This window comes from Heptranchias perlo, chromosome 18 (assembly GCF_035084215.1).
Source record: "Heptranchias perlo isolate sHepPer1 chromosome 18, sHepPer1.hap1, whole genome shotgun sequence".
NCBI classification, from domain to species: Eukaryota; Metazoa; Chordata; class Chondrichthyes; order Hexanchiformes; family Hexanchidae; genus Heptranchias; species Heptranchias perlo.
Window position 1 is genome coordinate 24,552,783 of NC_090342.1, and position 22,162 is coordinate 24,574,944.

The window sequence follows — 22,162 nt, forward strand, 5'->3', positions numbered from 1 at the left end:
GGAAGATGGTAGTGGTTGTTGGTGGCCAATCATCTCAGCCCAAGGACATTGCTGCAGGAGTTCCTCAAGACAGTGTCCGAGGCCCAACTATCTTCAGCTGCTTCATCAAAGACCTTCCCTCCATCATAAGGTCAGAAATGGGGATGTTCGCTGATGATTGCACAGTGTTCAGTTCCATTCGCAACCCCTCAGATAATGAAGCAGTCCGTGCCTGCATGCAGCAAAACCTGGAAAACATCCAGGCTTGGGCTCATATGTGGCAAGTAACATTCGAGCCAGACAAGTGCCAGGCAATGACCATCTCCAACAAGAGAGAGTCTAACCACCTCCCCTTGACATTCAACGGCATTACCATCGCTAAATCCCCCACCATCAACATCCTGGGGGTCACCATTGACCAGAAACTTAACTGGACCAGCCATATAAATACTGTGGCTACAAGAGCAGGTCAGAGGCTGGGTATTCTGTGGCGAGTGACTCACCTCCTGACTCCCCAAAGCCTTTCCACCACCTACAAGGCACAAGTCAGGAGTGTGATGGAATACTCTCCACTTGCCTGGATGAGTGCAGCTCCAACAACACTCAAGAAGCTCGACACCATCCAGGACAAAGCAGCCCGCTTGATTGGCACCCCATCCACCACCCTAAACGGTCACTCCCTTCACCACCGGCGCACAGTGGCTGCAGTGTGTACCATCCACAGGATGCACTGCAGCAACTCGCCAAGGCATCTTCAACAGCACCTCCCAAACCCGCGACCTTTACCACCTAGAAGGACAAGAGCAGCAGGCACATGGGAATAACTCCACCTGCACGTTCCCCTCCAAGTCACACACCATCCCGACTTGGAAATATATCGCCGTTCCTTCATCGTCGCTGGGTCAAAATCCTGGAACTCCCTTCCTAACAGCACTGTGGGAGAACCTTCACCACATGGACTGCAGCGGTTCAAGAAGGCGGCTCACCACCACCTTCTCAAGGGCAATTAGGGATGGGCAATAAATGCCGGCCTCGCCAGCGACACCCACATCCCATGAACGAATAAAAAAAAAAGTTCCCAAGAGATGAGTAAGAGAGTTTATGGGCCCAAGAGAACATAACTGCAGTTCTCTGAGGAACAATACATGAGGGGGCTTTGCTTCTCCAGAGAGGCAGTAATAGAGTTATGTCACATCCTACAAGAAGACCTGCGCCAACTGCCAGAGCTATCACAGCTAGCTAGCTGGTTGCAGTCAAGATCACAGCACTTTTAACTTCTTTTTTCTGACTCTTTTACAGGTCGCCACAGGGGATAGCATTACTATCAGCCAATCTTCAGTCCATGCTTGTATTAAACAAGTGACGGATGCCCTATTTGCTACAGCAAACAGACTAATCACTTTCTCCATGGATATGTGAGACCAGAATAGAGCTTTGGGATTCACACACAATACAGGATTACCTCAAGTCCAGGGCCTGATTGACTGCTCCTTCACACTGTGCTGCTGCTTTTGTGAATCCCCAAAGGGGATCGATTACCACTGATGTCCCTTTGGAGCAAAGACATTTCATGTGTGGAGGTTGGCTTTTGGGGTCCCCATGTCAGAATGACTGGGTTTGACTAAGACATCCACTGTGCAACAAGGCAGGGGAGCTGCTGAAATTCCCTTACAAGTGTAGGCTACCAGCCCTAACCATTGAAATGACACCGTCCTTGGGACTTGGGGCAGGGTCTGCATTCTTCTGCCTCAGCATTCTGGAATCCTGCTCCACCACACTTCCAACAATGGAGAAGGAAACCCGGAATTTCAGCCTTAATATTTGGTCTCCTGTATAATACTGAGCCACCCATTTCCAAGTATCGATGAGGCAATGGTCAACAATTCTATGGTTTTGGCCTCTGCTGATGGGTCATTGGGTAAATGCAACACTTGTCATAGTATTTAGTCACACAGGAAAGTCCAAGGTTTGATCCCTGGTCTATGCTAAATTAACAGATCTCCACCAGCATGGCATAAACCTATAATTGAAGCGATCCGGTAGTTCTTTACGTGTATAAAGAAATAATAGTCTCAAGGCAAGTCCAGAGATATATTAAACTATCCTAAGATGAGCTGCTTCTTTGATGTCCTAGATTTTAAAAGCAGGAAATATTTGGAAACTTGCCTCTTCCTATCACCTCTGTGGTGTGTGGCGTGAGCTTGTCAGCACTGATTACCATGTGCTGGACTTCTTTCAGTAGTTCAGAGTCCAAGCTGCCGAAGTTGATGCTCACGTCACTCTGAAGCAATGGCATGGTTGAATCCGAGTCCCCACTTGATAATATGCAAGTAAGATCCGAATGAGAAAATTGGGCTTGTCTGTGTGATGCTACTTGCGTCAAATTCTGAAACTGATCTATTGGTAAAAAAAGGAACAAATTTATCTTCAACTGAAAAAGTCTTTTACATTTAATAGGTACTTCAAAACAAAAGGCAGCACTATGATTTCTGGTCACACAGTCTGCTGTTTCACTCTTAAGTTCAGGGAGCTCTTCCTCCTCTCTCTGTACCAATGGGCAGCATAGACATAGAGCTGACCTTCTGTATAGGTAGCTGAACAAGTTTCATGAGTGAGGAAGCTCTGAAGATGCAGTTAATGATTCATAGAAAATAGGAGCAGGAGTAGGCCATACGGCCCTTCGAGCCTGCTTCGCCATTCAATATGATCATGGCTGATCTTCTACCTCAATACCATATTCCTGCTCTCTCCCCATACCCCTTAATGTCTTTTGTGTCTAGAAATCTATCTAGCTCCATCTTAAATAGTGATGTCTTGAGGAGTGTACATATTACAGAGAGGGAGGTGCTGGAAGTCTTAACGCGCATCAAGGTAGATAAATCTCCGGGACCAGATGAAATGTATCCCAGGACGTTATGGGAGGTTAGGGAGGAAATTGCAGGTCCCCTAGCAGAGATATTTGAATCATCGACAGCTACAGGTGAGGTGCCTGAAGATTGGAGGGTAGCAAATGTTGTGCCTTTGTTTAAGAAGGGCGGCAGGGAAAAGCCTGGGAACTACAGACCGGTGAGCCTGACATCTGTAGTGGGTAAGTTGTTAGAGGCTATTCTGAGAGACAGGATCTACAGGCATTTGGAGAGGCAGGGACTGATTAAGAACAGTCAGCATGGTTTTGTGAGAGGAAAATCATGTCTCACGAATTTGATTGAGTTTTTTGAAGGGGTAACCAAGAAGATAGATGAGGGCTGTGCAGTAGACGTGGTCTACATGGACTTTAGCAAAGCCTTTGACAAGGTACCGCATGGTAGGTTGTTACATAAGGTTAAATCTCACGGGATCCAAGGTGAGGTAGCCAATTGGATACAAAATTGGCTTGACGACAGAAGACAGAGGGTGGTTGTAGAGGGTTGTTTTTCAAACTGGAGGCCTGTGACCAGCGGTGTGCCTCAGGGATCGGTGCTGGGTCCGCTGTTATTTGTTATTTATATTAATGATTTGGATGAGAATTTAGGAGGCATGGTTAGTAAGTTTGCAGATGACACCAAGGTTGGTGGCATTGTGGACAGTGAAGAAGGTTATCTAGGATTGCAACGGGATCTTGATAAATTGGGCCAGTGGGCCGATGAATGGCAGATGGAGTTTAATTTAGATAAATGTGAGGTGATGCATTTTGGTAGATCGAATCGGGCCAGGACCTACTCCGTTAATGGTAGGGCGTTGGGGAGAGTTATAGAACAAAGAGATCTAGGAGTACAGGTTCATAGCTCCTTGAAAGTGGAGTCACAGGTGGATAGGGTGGTGAAGAAGGCATTCAGCATGCTTGGTTTCATTGGTCAGAACAATGAATACAGGAGTTGGGATGTCTTGTTGAAGTTGTACAAGGCATTAGTAAGGCCACACTTGGAATACTGTGTACAGTTCTGGTCACCCTATTATAGAAAGGATGTTATTAAACTAGAAAGAGTGCAGAAAAGATTTACTAGGATGCTACCGGGACTTGATGGTTTGACTTATAGGGAGAGGTTGGATAGACTGAAACTTTTTTTCCCTGGAGAGTAGGAGGTTTAGGGGTGATCTTATAGAAGTCTATAAAATAATGAGGGGCATAGATAAGGTAGATAGTCAAAATCTTTTCCCAAAGGTAGGGGAGTCTATAACGAGGGGGCATAGATTTAAGGTGAGAGGGGAGAGATACAAAAGGGTCCAGAGGGGCAATTTTTTCACTCAAAGGGTGGTGAGTGTCTGGAACGAGCTGCCAGAGGCAGTAGTAGAGGTGGGTACAATTTTGTCTTTTAAAAAGCATTTGGACAGTTACATGGGTAAGATGGGTATAGAGGGATATGGGCCAAGTGCAGGCAATTGGAACTAGCTTAGTGGTATAAACTGGGCGACATGGACATGTTGGGCCGAAGGGCCTGTTTCCATGTTGTAAACTTCTATGATTCTAAATATATTTAGTGACTTGGCCTCCACAGCCTTCTGTGGTAGAGAATTCCACAGGTTCACCACCCTCTGAGTGAAGAAATTTCTCCTCATCTCAGTCCTAAATGCCCTACCCTGTATCCAGAGACTGTGACCCCTCGTTCTGGACCTCCCAGCCAGGGGAAACATCCTCCTTGCATCCAGTCTGTCTAGCCCTGTCAGAATTTTATATGTTTCAATGAGATCCCCTCTCATTGAAACTCAAGTGAATACAGGCTGAGTCGACCCAATCTCTCCTCATATGACAGTTCTGCCATCCCAGGAATCAGTCTGGTGAACCTTCGTTGCACTCCCTCTATGGCAAGTATATCCTTTCTTAGGTAATTGCACACAATACTCCAGGTGTGGTCTCATCAAGGCCCTGTAAATCTGCATATTCTTGTCAGTTCCTTTCAACATTATGCTTTGTGAAGACAATTACAAGTGTGTATTATTTACTGAAAGTATTTTAATTGTTCCAATCAGCAAAGCAAATTTGGAAGGATCAAAAATAAACAAAGAAACATTTTCTTTTATTTTTTTAAAAACTGATGAGGAAAAATTAAAAACTGAAAATTTAGAAGCTCTAAACATGACCCAACTCCCCCAAAAATACAAAAATTATGTGTAGTTAAGAATGCCCAGATACCTCAAAAAGTAAAGACAATTTTGGTTATCGGTCAGTAGGGTAATATTTTTTTTAGCACAGCTGGTCTCTCTGACCATAGGATTTTACAGTAATGGGTAGTATACTAAGTAGTAAAAGAGCAGAAAAATTGCTGCACAGCCAGAATGGAACATTGTATCCACAGTGAACTGCCAGTTTAAGGAAAATGGAACGGGGTGGGGGAATAAAATGTGGAACTGAACATACAGACCAGGAAGATGTCTGGCATCAATTCTAGGTCTATATTGAGTTTGTTGATGTCAGACGGGTGGTCATGGGAGTGCTATGATTTACCTCCACTGAAAGAAAATAAATACATTAATCAAGAAATTCAGTGTCCTCAAGCAGGGGAAATCAACTAAAGTCTCCACTGTTGATTGGCATCCAGTAACTCCTGCTGGAAACTGCACTTGTGTGGACATCAGATGAGGACAAGGTTGGATTTGGCTATATGGTCAAATAATCTTACAACATTGAGGCTCACAAAATGAAGAATGGTCACTTGGGTGAGGTATTAGGGAAAACTGGCAGCAGTGGAATCACAACCCCAGCAAGATTCAGTGGCTTCAGGAGGAAAGGGGAGAAAATTGAACAAATATGCATTTTCAAAATTGAATACTTAATAACGAAACCATCCATACCTTCTGGAAGAGTTGTTCGGTAGTCAGAGGATTCATAAGAGATCATTTCTGCAGTTATACTGTTCCGTGCTCTTGTATTCACAAGCCTATCCAGGTGCAGGGTATGTGTTCCTCCATCATATCGCACTACATCTGGGTTTAGATCTTGTAATGAAGCAAGATAAGTTTACGGAGTGCAACATGAGAAAGCTGAAACTTGAATTAATACGGAAATCTCTTTCAGAAGAACATTGTAATTTGTAGAATGAGAGACTGTTGCTTTCACTAAAATAGGTTGATGAGACTTTAGAGACATAGTTTATCAAACATGCTATACCTTTCATCTGTTTCTTTTTGTACCTCCAAACCAATATTCCAAGCAGCAAAAGAAACAGCAGAATTACAGCAACTACACCAAGTGTAATAAGATTCTTATTTTCAAGAATGATTACTTTCCCCAGATGAATTGAAGAATTGGCTTTTTTCCACTGAAAGAAAACAAATATATTAAACAAGAAATTAAGCACAAGAGTCTTGTGGAAAATTCATCACCAATGCCTTTGCTTATTGATTTAATATCAACTTGCCTGGAAAATTACATTTTACATAGTATTTCTGGGAAAGCAATTAAGTGATTTTGCGCAACTTCTACCTCAGACTAACCCCCTCCCTTATGTTCTCCTTTCATCTTCCTGATCTCCTGTCCTGAAGCTGGTCACTCATGGAGTGGTACAATTCCACAGCCACCACCAACAGTCCCTGAATAATTTACCCAATTGGACATTCTTCATGCATTTACCCTGCACAGTGAGTGTTGGCAAGTTACTTTGCCATGGAGGGATGGGTCATAGGGGTGCACATTATGGTAGAATATGATCCCATCATCATCCGACATCTATTCCTGTACATGATCAAGCAGGAGTCACTGGATAGTTACCTTTCTCCAGTTTTTGCAGGCCCAAATGGAGCAGTGCCCACAGTTAGTGAGAGAGGCTGAAGATGTCAACTCTGGAGTCTGAAATTAGGGTGGGAGGTTTGGAGGCTGTGACTAAGTTGGAGAAATCCAAAGGGTTATGAAAAGTTGTTGCGAATTACCACCCAAACCATAAGTCTACACAACTAAAATAGATCAGTCCATTTGTAGGGGGAGGGGAGTTCACGTGCACGAACGTTAGCATCATCAGGTAAGAAACGGAATGCCACTGATTTTCATCTTAAAATGTGGACAGGTGAATATTGACTTCAAAATGCCGATGTCCAGATGAAATGCAAATAGTTGGCATGGGAGTGCGTGAGTACATAACCCAGATTTCAAATAAACATTTGGAAACAAAGCACATCAAAGGTCACATTAATGGTTCAGATTTCAAAGTTTCTTGCATGACATATTTGTAGTTACGGTGAGAATATCAATGAGTTTACTATTTTTAAACTTGTGGCTCTGTTAGTAAACAATTTCTTTCATCAGCTCTTGGCCACCATATTCAAGCATATGGATCAGGATTCTACACACTTTATAAACATTTATAGACTATTTTCAGTCACATGATTATCACTTGCCACTGGCCACATATAATGTAATCATGCAAAATTTGAATATAAAATCTCTTACCTCCACATCCAATTCACTTCTTGAAGACAAAAGATCCTGAGGTATGATACAAACTAAGGTATTTGGTTTTAAGTAAATATGCTCACAGCTCTGGTTTCCAATTGTTAGGATTTTACCATCAACAGCTTCAGGGTTAATCTGTTTTCCTTGAAACTTAAACAAAAGGTTTAGAAAGTGAGCTGCCAGAATCATTGCAAAGATCAACCTTAACTTCAATTGAATTATGAAAACAAACCCTTCAGGCAGGCAAGTGTCACACTGCGAGAAACTGAAACCAGCTTCTTGACAAAACAGACTAAGTATAGTGGCATGGATGGAGGTGTGGTAGTTGCTGGTTTCTGGAGCTGAAGGACAATTAGAAAGTCTGACTGGCTGCAGGAGCACTAATGCCCTATACAATGGAACCATGGCTGCAGTAGGGGGTCGGGGATGAGGGGGTGGGGGAGGGAGGGAGAGCGGACGTGTTTAGTCACGATGTGTCAGCGGTCGGAAAACCTGGAAACACCCAGCAAGGTGGAGATCCTGCGAATTTAATTGCAGATCCTCATTAGAATTTTTTTACTCTGTTTCTTGCATGGCTGCTGGCCAGATTGAGAGGCTGGCCACTGCTGGGTGGGAAAGCCAATGGTAGGAGGTAGATGGGGGGGGGGGGGGGTCGGCAGATCGAGGGGGGGTGGTGGGGGGGCGGGTGGTCGGCAGATGGTGGGGGTGGGGTCGGAAGATGGTGGTGGGGGGAGGGTCAAATGATCAAAGGGGTGGTCAGAAGATCGCGGCAGGTTTGTTTGTGGGGCCAGGGGAAGCACTCCTGCACCTCCTGGCCCACTAGCAGTCCTGGAAAAGCACTTACCTGCTGGATTTGGCAGCTCTCGCCTCCCTTCAGCTGGAAGTAGGTGCATTTGCGGCAGGTTTCCCATTTTTAGCAATTTATCCCGACCCTTTCCGGCCCGTCGTGGGGTTGGGGGGGATGGGTTTAAAATTCCCTCCAAACTTTTCAGGTGAAGACCTTTTGTCAGACCTGGATCTAGTCACACCTGATTCCAATGTTTTCTGACACGACTTGGTCAGCTATTTTCTATTCTACATTGTTACTGACTGGTACAGTTGTAGTTAGGCATAATTCAACCCAATTTCTCAAGAGTTTTTGGGAGCAGCTATTTGACAGTAGTACGCCACCTTGGTACAGAATAAAAGTTATACAAAATCATCTCATTAGACGCCAATCTTAATTACTTTTTTTTTTAAAGCAGGCAATTTGTGCTTTAAATAGGATTTCAATCTACTCAGATTTCAGTCCACTTACTTTAATCTCAAGTGCTGTATTGCCACTCTTTCTGATCTCTTTAGGGACTTTAAATGTTTCAAATAAAGGATCTTCCGTATAGCCAAAATCAAAGATTCCAATGGTGACATTATCAAAGATAAAGGAAGCTTTGCCTTGCGCAGGATGTGTCAGTTTAAAGGGATCCAGAGGGGGAGTTTGACAGTAGATCACCTCCAAGTTATCCACATATCTACACGTCTATTTTGGAAAAAAATACAACATATTAACTTTTCAAGAATCAATACTTCACACTGTATGTTAACCGATGTGAATTAAAAATTCAGACACACACTTGGAAAACAGTATATATATATATATATATATATATATAGTTTCAAACAGAATAACAGCTTTAACTTCATTACATATATTTGCTAACATTTCCTAATAAGAATTAGAATGTGTTAACTAAATCCGAGGCTACCATCATTTATGTGCAAAAATAATTTAACTGATACACGTTTATGGTAAATTAATCAAATGCTTGCAATTTGTGGCAATTATAAAATATGCAAACAAACCAAGAATTTCCCAAATTGCTGTATTTATCTATTAAGCCAGTAAGGAAATCAAGATACGAAGACACCAGAATCAAATTTGTAAACAGAGCGATAAGGCTGATTTCTACAGCCACCTTTTCTCAGTCTTGCTATAGCTCATTGTATATGTCAGAGGAATACATTTTCCTTAGTTTTTTTGTCAAGTAGAGTTAAATTAAACAGCATTTAGGTGGAAATGTAATTAAAGTACACTCCTCATACAACTGGGAAACAAATCAGAAGGAGGTCTGTTTTTTTAGACTTTTCTGTGGTAGAGCCAGTTTCAAGAACTTAGCCATGGGGAACTGATGTATGGTCCAGTAATAAGCATAACTTAACCCACAGACAATTGGCAGCGTCAGGGAATTCAAGGCTTGCTGGGCTACACTTTTATTTTAAATGTTTTCAGGTCATGTGCTGAATGCTAAGAAACATTAATAGCATAGTGATAAAGGTACTTCAACGTTTGGAGAATCTTTATTTTAGTTATGTCGGCATAATATTGTAATAAAGAATAATTTGAACAAAAAAATAAATGCAAGCACCTTGGATCTGTTTGTCTGGGTTTTCCTTTCCCTATATTCCTCTTCCCCACTTTAGGTTTGCTTAGTTCCTAATTAATGAAGCCTATTCCTACACTTCCATTACATACCCATTTATAAATTTAAAAATCTTGCATCAAGAGTCTTGTGTCTAGCTCATGTCTATTGCAACATTCAAAGCTATTATATCTCTTATGGGTGAAAGTTTGGGGTTAATTAAATAAGGACGTAACACGAACAAATCAAAAGCAGTTTAATTTAGTTGGGAACAAGGAACAACAATAAGCAAAAGAAAACTAAGCAATCAAATTGCTCAATTGTCAATTTGACAGTTACCAATCTTGCACTATCAAATCACACCAAACATTTCTGAAGTTGCTTTAAGCTGCCATTGTGAACTCATTTCCCCAAGCTGAAAATTTATTAGTAAAAGTAACATTTATAACATAAGATGCCAATTCAAAAATTTAAACAGTCTGAAGAAAATGCTCTCTCTCACTCAGAGTTAAGTATGCCATTGTAGATTCCTAGAAAACATTTTTCTCAGAAATGCCTAAATTTGTATTTGGAGTCTGATGCTCAGTTCATAGTTCATGGCTGCAGCTTTGGGTTTTGTTGACCGTTCCTTTCTGCAAATGCCTTGGTTCTTCCTGATTCACTGCAATCTGTGGCAATCACAGCAAGATCCTCCTCAATTTTGGTTCCACCCATCACCACTACTGAATTCCAAGAATCTTATTCACTTTCTGTACTTCCTTCAGTGGCCTGTCCTGAACCACCCAGTGTTGCTACCAGTCCATATGGAATTATTCCCAGTCAGCCCTGTCCAGAGCCCTTTGCAATCTGGCCCATACTGTCCTCAATTGTTCCTGCTCTGACCTGCACAGAGTCATTCCCAATCCTTCCCCACTACTACCACCACCACTACTACCAAGTCCCTCACAATTCAGCTCATCCTCACCTGACCCACCAGGACATGGCCGGGGGAGAGGGGAAGATGGTTGGCAATAACCCATTCCCACCTGAATCACCCTTTACTCCATAATTTTGTCACAAGCTATTGCAGAGTTCAGTTCCCATACTGTACTTGTCAACTGCAATTGTAATGATTTTGGGTGGACCGGGGACAACTGCAAAGGTCTCTAAACCAACTTGATGGCTTCTCTGACCACCTGCCTGCTTAGCCAAAGTGATTTCCGACTTGCTTGCTTGCCTGTCCATCCACCCACCTAGAGTGCTTGTTGACTTGTCTACTTACTTGCCCAACCCAACAGCTTGCTGTCCCACCTGCTGTCTTGCAAATTTTAAGTTTCCTGTCCCAAATGGACCAAGTGCCAGCTTGCCTTCCTACTCGCTCACCTGAAGTGCTTCCTAACTCACTAGTTTCCTTACTTGTCTTAGGTGCTCTCCACCTTGGCTGCCTGTTCAGTTGCAGTTGCCACCCTCTTTACCAATGTTTCCAATCTGTTTGTTCACTCATTGCCCAACCCAAGTGCTAATCTGATTCACCTGTTTGTCCACCTAGCCCATGTGCTTTCCATCTTGTCCACTTGCCAGATTGCTTTCCAGTGCACTGAGAAATGAGGGGGTGGGAATTGCGTGGCTTGTCAAAAAGCACGTACTGTTCTTTCTCTAAGGAAATATTTTATAAACTGGTTTTCAAATTATTTCCTAATTATCCTCTCCCACATCCAAAGCTAAGCACCTCCATTGTGACCGTGTAACCACTGACTCACGCTGAGCAAATTTCTTTGTTTTCAGCAGTTATTTTCTAACTTGTTGACCCAAGATATCTCAGCCAGGGGTTTACCCAACGAAAGGCAACATTAACTTCATAACTAGCTCACTCTGCTGCAGACATAATGCAATGATATAACGTAATTTTAAAAACCACACTCAACCACTTGCCTATTTTTTCCAGTCAATCAAAGTTCAAAACTCTAAAGATTGACATGGTTACATCACAACTATAATCAGAATCTTTTTCTTGTGATTTTGCAACATCAAACTCAGGAACAGTACTGCTCAGTGAGTTAACATGAAGAGATAACTTTTTGAGTGGCAACTGTTTTTGAAGTCTTTTGAGATTTGGAATAACTAATGATAATTTTTTTTTGTGATAATATTGTAGGTCAAACGAGAAATAGTGCCAAAAAAGATTTTGGAAAGGATTAAGAAAAAATATTTTAAAGACACTTTGTGTCATTCAATGTTTGATTCTTAAGTATAGTATCAACTAAAAAATTAAAAACTGGGCTTAAATGGTTAAGTTATGCGGACAGATTGCATAAACTTGGCTTGTATTCCCTTGAGTTTAGAAGGTTGAGGGGTGATTTAATTGAGGAGTTTAAAATGATTAAAGGATTTGTTAGGGTAGATACACAGAAGTAATTTCCACTGGTGGGGGAATCCAGAACAAGGGAGCACAATCTTAAATTTAGAGCTAGGCCGTTCAGGAGTGAAATCAGGAAGCACTTTTTCACACAAAGGGCAAAGGGAATCTGGAATTCTCTCCCCCAAAAGGCTGTGGATGCTGGGTCAATTGACATTTTCAAGACTGAGATTGACAGACTTTTATTATGTGGAGATGCCGGTGATGGACTGGGGTTGACAATTGTAAACAATTTTACAACACCAAGTTATAGTCCAGCAATTTTATTTTAAATTCACAAGCTTTCGGAGGCTACCTCCTTCGTCAGGTGAATTTTCACATCGTTCACCTGACGAAGGAGGAAGCCTCCGAAAGCTTGTGAATTTAAAATAAAATTGCTGGACTATAACTTAGACTTTTATTAGGTAAGGGTATCAAGGGATATGGATCAAAGGCAGGTAAATGGATTTGAGGTACAGATCAGCCATGATCTAAATTAAATGGCAGAAAAGGCTCAAGGGGCTGAACAGCTGACTCCTATAGGAGCTGTTCCTATGTTTCTATGTAACAGTTATATCTGGTCAGGTCATGTCAACCATGGAAACTTACCACATGAAAAGTCATTGGTAGTTGCTGTACAGTGATTACCATCTGGGGGGACTGTACAAAATTCAGGTTAATTCCTTTCACTGTAATTGTGCTGCCTCCACTGCAATTAAGAGAAAAATATGAGCTCCCACTGTCCAAATCTTGAAAAGGGACACAGATTAAAACATAGTCATAGACTGTCTCACCTGCTAAATGACCAAACTGGATAAACATTGCTGATAGATGGATTTTCCACGTACATGAAAGAATTTTTGGCTTCACGGACAGCAGAGTCTATTTTTAAAACCACAGAATATGTCAGCAGGGAAGTGTGGGCAGGAGTAATGCACTCGATCTTTGTTTCTGAGATGCTAGAAAGAATATACAAGAAAGAGAGCAGAACATGAAAGATTGGCTTAAGAAGTGACTCCTTTAGTGGAGTATCACTAAACCACAAAGACCACAAAATCCAGGTTCAGTACCTAGTCTGTGCAAAGTTATCTGATCTCTGCTATGGAAACGGTTAGGGTGCTATGACTGACCTCACCAATCCTGGACTAGGCAGGAAAATAAAAATAAAAAGAGCTCCCGCTTCTCATGGCTAGCCACAGTCTTATACTGGAAAGTCCACGCTTGTGAACATCAGGCAAAAATGGATGTCGAGTGAGCATGGAATTGGGCTCAGCTGTGGTGCCCTCCACAGTCAAATAGCCTGCTGACACTCACTGTCAAGGCTCATCCTTGGATAATTGACACTTGGGTGAGATACCGGAAGCAGTAATTATAAATGCACCCCAGAAAGAGTCAGCGCCTTTAGGAGAAGAGGGTAGCAGTAGGAAAATATTGTTCTGGCAGCTGAGAGAAATACCTACCTGTGAGACTTAATAGTAAAAATTGCAAACATTTATGAATGATCAAGGTAAGAAAGGAAAACTCTGGGCGTGATTCACACAAACTATTTAACTCAAAGGGCGGTATATAACATGCTCCATTTTAATAATGTCCTAACCAATTGAGTTTTAAAAAAAAAAATCACACAGCTACGCTTAGGATAAAATTATCTTTATAACCTTTGAAAAATCAACATAAATAAATACTGGTAATATCTGGGAACAGGTACATAATAATAACAGAATAATCTCCACTGAATAGATTAAGCAACAGAAGTTTCAATGTGTACTTTACATTGGCAAAGCACCAGAATGTTACCACTGATGTGGTAATGAACTGAATATGCATTTCTTACAATGCTTCAAATATGAAATTAAACCAAATATTGTCATAATTACAAAATCAGCAGAACTGGTGGAGTTCAAAGTATTAATGTAACATTGGAAATATTCTGATAACCAAATTGAGACACATGGGCTCGATATTAGGAGAGCTGCGGGTTCAGGGCGGGGCGACTGAGCGCGCGGGTAACGCGCCCGGTGAAATCAGTCTGCCCCGCGCGCGATCGCAGCCTAATTGGATCCACATACCTGGTCTTCCGGGTTCCCCGCTGCTGAGCTGCGCGGCGGGCGGACTGCACATGCGCAGTAAGCTCTGTCAGCTGGAGGAGCTCTATTTAAAGGGGCAGTCCTCCACTGACAGATGCTGCAACAAATAGGAAAAATCACAGCATGGGGCAGCCCAGGGGGAAGGCTGCTCCCAGGTTAATGATGCCTCACTCCAGGTACCATTGGATGGGGTGAGGAGGAGGAGGGGGAGGAGAGAGATCTTCCCCCCGGCGGGCGGGAGGAAGCGGCCTGCCTCTGCCACCAAGAAGGCCTGGCTCCAGGTGGCAGAGGAGGTCACCTGCACCACCAACATATCACGCACCTGCATACAGTGCAGGAGGCGCTGCAATGACCTAAGTAGGTCATCCAAAGTGAGTACACTTACTCATTCCCCTACACTCCGTCTGCCACATCACCGCCCCCACCCACATCTCCTGCACTGCCAACACTACTCTGTCACATCACTCCTCACACCCACTCAAATCTCATCCTCATCTTACCTGCACTTACTCACCTCACCAGTACTCATCCTGCCACTACCACTCAACCCAATCCTCATACAATCTCATGGCTCTATCTCATACTCACCCTCTCATGCATCTCTTTCACGGTCAGCCTCACTCAACCTGCCACTACCTGTGCTGCAGCCACAGGGCATGCATCACATATGTGCAGTAGGAAGCGTAAGGCAAACGTGTCGTGAGCATGAAGGGGATGCACAAGGGTGTTTGAGGGTTTGTCATGGATTTTACTTATATTTAATTTCTGAGCAACTCACATCACATATTGTATTGGCACCACTACTGCCACGTCTTTGCGAATCTTGTCTGGTTTGTGCAATAATGGCCTTTCCTGAGGATCACAATGAAGACCCACAACTGATGACACCCATTGTGTCACTGCAGAGTGGGTGTAGGTGTATTTGCAGGGCTCTTTTGTGCAGACGACTGAGAGACGTCGGTGATGTCCCCGGTGGCACCCTGGAAGGATGCGGAGGAGAAGTTGTTGAGGGCAGTGGTGACTTTGACAGCGACATGTAACAAGATGGTGCTGGGGCCAGCCGGGAGCAGCTCGGCATTAAGGAGGCTGCAGATGTCCACGACTACATGTCGAATGACTCTGAGCCTCTGTGTGCACTGCTGCTTAGAGAGGTCCAGGAAGCTGAGCCTCGGTCTGTGGACCCTGTGGCGAGGGTAGTGCCCTCTGCGAAGCATCTCTCTCTGCGGTTGTCCTCCCTCCTGCTGTGCAGGTGGATGTGTCACAGCACTGTGTTGTGGAGCTCCATGTGTCAGAGGTGGACGGCGTGGCCGGCGAGGCTGGTGATGCTGTTCGCCCTCCGAGGAGGTCATGACTGCAGCTATGGCGGCCCCCATCTGGAAGATGTACATCTGAGGGGGTCCGCAAGGTAGGTACATGTGTCTGGACCCCGCCGGTGAGTGTGCAAGTTGGTGAATTTGATTGTTTGGAGGAGGGTGGTGGAGGCCAAACTTTGTCCAAAGTGACAGAGTGGCCTCCTGCAACGAGTGAGGGTCTCCCCCCCCACCTGTCAAATGGACCTTTGCAGCTGCCACAGGCTGATAGCTGCAACACGTCCATTTGAACTGGGAGTGTTTCCCCCAGTACGGGAAACAGTCCCAGTTGTTTCTAAAATCCCACCCCTCCTGAAATATTCCCTTAATCAGGTCTGTTAACGACCTGAAATAGCTGAATAAATACTGTTAAGTGGCACCCCGCCGGCTTTAATTGCCTGCGGGAGTCCCACATGCGGGGGCTGCGCGCTCACGTCAGCGCGTCTGTGGGGGACCCGGAAGTGGGCGGGTTGGAGCCGGGCTCCCGACCCGCTCTGGGAATCCCCGATTTTTGTAGCCCCCCCGCCAGGAACGCACCCGATCGCGGGTGCTAAAATCGAGCCCACAGAGTCACAACCCATAAAGGAATGTTGGTACTTTGATGATGAAGAAACAAGCTAAGTGTTACTTTATAAAAAAAAGATTATTACACAATAGCTTTTCTCAGGGAGGCCTTTTAATTCTAGTGGTAAAACACTAAATTTTGAGCCAACGGATCTAATTTGATTCTTAACGTTAAATATTAAAATTTACCTGCCTGTATTGGGTAAATTGTGACAGTTCTCTGCTGAACAGTAGATGGAGCAGTTGCATTAGCAGACTGCTTCCACTCCATTTTCTGTTAGCAGATTAGAGTGGCAACAAGGTTGCTGGGTGGTAGAGAAAGCTGCAAACTGCTGTACCTTCCCAAAACACCCTAGTCCCCAAGCCTGCATCACCATTTGTGCATTTACAGCTCAACAGAATACTTACATTAATACATTGTCACACAAATGTCCTGTGAATGCAACATATAACAAATGCACCTACATTCAAATCAGTGCAAACTTTTAAATAAAATGGGAGATTTTTAAATAGGATCTTGTGTTCAGAGTATTTTACATACTTCTTTTGAAAACTACAATGCGTTTAAAGAAAGAAAGCATACCTTTTCAGTTCACACACTTTTCCTCCAATTGAAACTTCCCTTCTACTTCCACTGTTCAAGTACTTTCCTGTGAGAGTTAGTAAGGTTCCTCCTGATTTGGGACCACGAGTTGGGGAGATGTGAGTTATAGTTGGATTCTGTCCCCCCACCCCCAAAAAAAGAAAAGCAAAGTCAAACTCGGCATAATTTATTGCTGGAAAAAAATTCAACTGAACAGCTATCGACAACATTTTTTCATTGTCATATTTTAGAGTTTTGTCCCCATCTGCCTTCTTTACCCACCAATTTTCGGCCCCATCCCTCCTGAAGGCAGACTTTTTTGCTATGGTATGGTTCCATCGTTACAGCTGCCTTTGGGTTCCTCAAACAATTCGAGCCTAGAAGTCAGCACTGGATGGCTATTTGACAATGGGAGGCATTGCATCCTGCCCTGATCCTGTCCTCGTTAGGAGCGGGAACTCTAGATGATTTTCACTCCTGAAGCCACTGACACTGAAGTCAATTATAATGTCTGTGCCTCAGCTTCAGCCTAGATCAACTAGTTTAGCACAGACAAGAAAAGTCCTCGATTCAATCCTAGTCTGTACAGCTAGTTACACTGGTCTAACCAGCTGAATCATTGGGGAAGCAGTAATTCACAGCTTTACAAGTTATTCTAAAAACGCACTTTGATCATTCCACATGAAAAACGTCAACCTGAAAAGACTCAAGAAAATCCCCATGATAAAACATGATGAGAGGAGTCTGTATTAATTATTCAAAAAACAGTCGATAGCAAGACAAAAAAAACTGTTTGAGCAGAAATATACATCTACAGAGACCTATCTTTTGTGTATTTTAATTTTCTCTTTCTTCCTTTATGACACACCATTTGAGCTGATAGAAGTGATGCCAATTTATTATGTTTGCACGAAGGCAGTTTGGTCAAATGAAAATCAGATGTTGCCAGTTTTGTGACAATTAAATTCAGGGGATTTAAAAAGTTCCCATTTTACTTTGGATTGCACACGTGACAGCTTCCAGCAGTACATGTCCATTTTAGAAATTACTGTCTAATGAGTGGACATCACTTCTGAAGTTTACTCAAATTTTAATTGAGCAATCTTAACGTCAGGTGACAGTTTTGTGCTCATCGATGCATGCACAGCTTTTCCAGAACACCAACTTTCAGAAGAAGCCAAGAATTAAATTTGTGAAAATTAGCTTGGACGATGTTCAAAGTGTGGATGTTTGTACAGATCAATGCAGAGACTAATGGACGATACTGTTAACAAATCTCTCTTCCTTGGGTGATGTCTGGGAGGGGACGGTATGAAAGTGTTTTTAATATAAAGGTGCCATTCCAGCATGCACGGATAAGCCAGTGCCAAAATGTTTCAAGAGAGAGTTTGGTAAATTTTTGATCATGATTAACACAATTATGAGAAGCTCATACTGTCACATTCTAGAAGTTTAGAAATTGGTACATAAATGAGTAAACCGTAAATCTTACCACAAAAGAGAAGCCATATGCTTGTGTTGTCAAGCTTCTGTTCAAAGTTAAATTAATATGGACGGGATTATAATCCTGTGTGGCATTAAGTGCTTCCAATATGCACAAAAGTCTTAGGAAAAATAAAGAGAAAATTGTTATCTGGCATTATAAAACAGAAAACAAGAGTCAAAATAGTAGAGCTATCATATTCTTTATATTCTACCAAGCTGTACAAATATCTGGATAAAGTGGTTTGTTTCTGTCATCCCAGCTTTTTCTGGATGAAACATTTTTTTCTTCACTGAAAATTCAAATCTGAACTCTCCAAACAGGTGGCCAGGTTTTCACACAGCCACCAATACAAATTATTGTCAAAAGGTCATACTGTACTACAGATACAAACAGAGCACAAAGAGACAGAAAGGAATGGAAATATGTTTCACAACTAACTATTGTTAATCCAGAATTACTTAGTAGACAATGCCATTGGAAGGGGGAAAGAGACAGACAATATCAGTTTGTCTCTTTTACACTCCCTCCTTCCCAGGATAAAAGCCCCAATTTTAACCTGGGCCGGGAATGCGGTGAGTGGGGGGGCCAGGGTAGCAGGGAAACATTCATGATGGCACCAGCATGAGGCCTGTGCAGTCTTAACTCCCGGTCCTGGTTTAAATGTCACCATGCTGATTCCTGCCCGAACCCAGTGGGGATGACATGCTGGTTAGCAGGTAGGAGCAGGATTTTGGATGGCAGGAGGCTATCGCCGGGGATCTGAGAGAATGGTCCCCGGTGCTATCATAAGTCACTGGGTGGGAGGGTCTAATGGGAATTACAACCAGGGAAGGGGGGGGGGAGGGTGAAGCCCAGGGCAGGGGAGGCCCAAGGGGCTGAGAGGAGCATTCCTGCTCCTCCTGGCCCACAAGGAAACCTTTAAAAAAAACCTTTTCTGGCCTTGGATCCTGTCTGCCGCTAGTTTTCCCTAGCTGTTCTGGCACTGAGCATTGCATCCTCAATTCCCAGTTAAATTTAGGTCAGGGTCAGAATTATGTCATCGGACCCTGCCATTTAGATATTGATGAGGCCCCCGACTGCCTGTCGGGCAGATTCCCTCTGAGTGGCCAAGTTTAAAATCGAGGCTGAAGTGTCTCATATCCATATTAAGCCCCTACTAGCAGGCCCACAAGAAACAGATGACATTCACTTAACTATGGTAGATAGTTTTTAGCCTCGTGTCACATCTTTGTGCTGGCTTTTATGACCTGATGCAAGTGAACATTTGTCTGCCAGTATACAAGGTGTTATGACAAGTGCTCTCTCACTTATCCCAATTGGATCTGACTCCGCTTTGCCATAAATAAAAGCACTAAAAGAGTCCGTATTTAGCCAGAACTGTATTCTTCTTGGCACACCTGTTCTTGTTGCTTTTGTTTGCCTCCAATTTGCAGGGAGCATTTCCAACATTTATGACAGTCATTTTAGCACTTATTTTTCCTGTTTTCATTGCTCCAAAATCCCTTCCACAAATGGATAGTCTTGTTCCACCCTCTAAAGGTGCACTTAACGGGGAGATCTGAAAGTATTTAACCACAGTAAAATACAAGCTGTAGACATTCACAAATTTACTGTTGTACAACTCTAAGTCAAAAAGCAGAACAGAAAAAATGCAATACAGATAATTTCCAAAAATGCTGCTAGCTGCACTTCTTTAGAATACTAACTTGTTCCTTTCATATCTAATGTGCAGCATTTCCTTTTTGTAAAATGGCATAAAATACCAGTTTCCTATCAGTGTCCCCATCTTCTAGTGACGTGCACCAGGAGTGGATCAGGGTAGATTTCGACTCTGATTTTCTCCCCCACTCTGAAGTAGGAAGGCACTTAACTCTTCACTTGGCATCTCCTCATAGCAGCCCAAGCCACGTTGGAAGCTTACTGATAAAACTAAGGCTCAGTACTATGGGGAATGTGGCAATATAGATAGAAAATAGGTTAAAGGACAAAACAGTTAGTAGTGGTTAAAGGTTATTTTGGGATTGGAGGGATGTAAACAGTGGTGTCCCCCAGTGGTTAGGGCTGGGAGCACATATATAAAATAATGATCTGGACTTGGATATAGGGGGTATAACATCACAATGTGCAGATGACACAAAAATAGGGACCATGGTTAACTGAACAGAATTATAAGTGACCTCAGAATACACAACATATCAATCAACATCTGAGGAAAGAACAGACAATTTATGTTTTGGGATTATACACTTTTCAGAACTAAAAAATAAGAGGAAAAGCATAATACAACCAGAAGGGCAGGAAAAAATCAGAAAACAGACAAAAACAGAGCAAGTATCACTGGAATAATTGTTGGATGAGGTAACAGATCATTTCAGTCACATAATAGGGAGAGGCAGGGAGTTAAATTGGTTAACTCCCAAAAATGGGCGCGGGGATCACAATGTGCGATTGACCTGAGGTTGGTCGTTGAGATGCAGGCAGCACGTAGCATTCGTGCTGCCTGCTGTTTTACATGATTTCTGCATGCAGCCAGCCCTACCTGTGCTATTGAATGGCTGCTCACCAGCATAGGACCCAGATATCGCGAGTGGTTAGCACCACCTAAAAGCAGCCTGCACCTCTTAAAGGGGAGGTGCACAGAGGCTGAAGGAAGTGGTGGAAGTCAATGATGAATTGAATCTGTGCTGCAATATAGTGAAGCATGGTGATGATGGGAACTCTAGAATTTTTAATGAGCAACAACTTGGCTGCTCAAAGTTTGCGGGACTCATATTTTCAAAATATAAGATACGGGTCTTAACAGAGTCCGAACGGAGATCAGAAATCGCACACATTAAACACAGATGCAGGTCCCATCCTTATATTTAAAAACTGTTGATTTATGTTAAAACATCGAATAAAGGTTGCATACAACTACATCCCACATCCTCCAATCTGCACGCCAAACCTCATCAATCTGCCGATCTGAGTTTGCGAGAGTGCATGCACCAAGGATCTCTGACGATGCACTAGAGGCCTTGGTGCAAGAGGCCCTCCAGACATATGCTCCTGAGGCAGTAGGGGATAAAGTCAATGTCAGGAGCATAGCGCCAAGAACATGGATGCAGTGCAGGAAGAAATTCAATGATTTGACACGAGTTGTCAAGGTGCGTGAGTTCAACTGTCAAGTGGCATATCCTACCAACTGCACCACTAGCCGCATCCACTGCTCCATGCGCTACACCCCCATCACCCACCTACCAACAAACTCTTTCAATCAGTACTTAACCCAATCAGATGCTTCATCTCACCCTCACACAATACCACTGTTGTAAGCCGCACATGCACAGGTCACACACACTGGCAGCTATTCAACCATGACAGCCACATCACTCAAACATCTTGCAGGACACTCATTGACACATTTCCTGCTTTCTTGCAGGAGAAGGTGGTGCATAACAGGAGGCAGCAAGTAGCAGTGGCTCCATGGAACATGAACCTGCTGACCTCTCTCAGGATGACTGCATTCCTGTCCCACCCCTGCCACTCTGCCAGTGCCCTTGCTGTTGCCTGTCAGCCAGACTGCTGCAGCCCAGGCCAAGATGGTGCAGTCTGAAGCAGGGGCCCTCTTGGCCCAGAGCTGCTCGAGGTTGTCCTCTAAGGCCATCTGCACGCTCCTCACTTGAAGGTCAGCAGCCTTCCACCACCCATGCTCCCACCATTGGGGATGCACCTCGTAGGAGCAAAAGGAAAGGTAAAGACACACGAAGGACAGGCTCTAAGGGAATGCACAAGGGTGAATAGTCTCATTTTGTTTGCATAATTTCATGTGTTAATTTCTAAATGTGGCTTTGAATTTGCATTTGGTGGTGGTTTTTATTTCTGCAATGAGCTGAGGGAGGAAGCAATGTGTAATCATAAGGAGGATGATGTGATGGTCATGTGAGAGAGGAAAGGTAAGTAGTGTGGGACTGTTGATGAATGGGGAGGTATCGTTGAGGT

General features: G+C 43.3%; 1 protein-coding gene across 1 annotated transcript in view; it reads right to left on the minus strand.

The window, feature by feature from the left end:
• met (MET proto-oncogene, receptor tyrosine kinase) overlaps window positions 1-22,162 on the minus strand; it is a 69,528-nt gene that overhangs the window by 21,559 nt on the left and 25,807 nt on the right. The window contains exons 4-13 of the mRNA XM_067999546.1: window positions 19,579-19,739; window positions 18,188-18,299; window positions 16,696-16,832; window positions 12,907-13,071; window positions 12,722-12,821; window positions 8,640-8,858; window positions 7,340-7,492; window positions 6,065-6,215; window positions 5,749-5,892; window positions 2,146-2,376 (exon numbers count right to left, since the gene is read on the minus strand). Of these exons, the coding sequence (XP_067855647.1) occupies window positions 2,146-2,376; window positions 5,749-5,892; window positions 6,065-6,215; window positions 7,340-7,492; window positions 8,640-8,858; window positions 12,722-12,821; window positions 12,907-13,071; window positions 16,696-16,832; window positions 18,188-18,299; window positions 19,579-19,739 (1,573 nt within the window). The remainder of the gene's footprint in view (window positions 1-2,145; window positions 2,377-5,748; window positions 5,893-6,064; window positions 6,216-7,339; window positions 7,493-8,639; window positions 8,859-12,721; window positions 12,822-12,906; window positions 13,072-16,695; window positions 16,833-18,187; window positions 18,300-19,578; window positions 19,740-22,162) is intronic.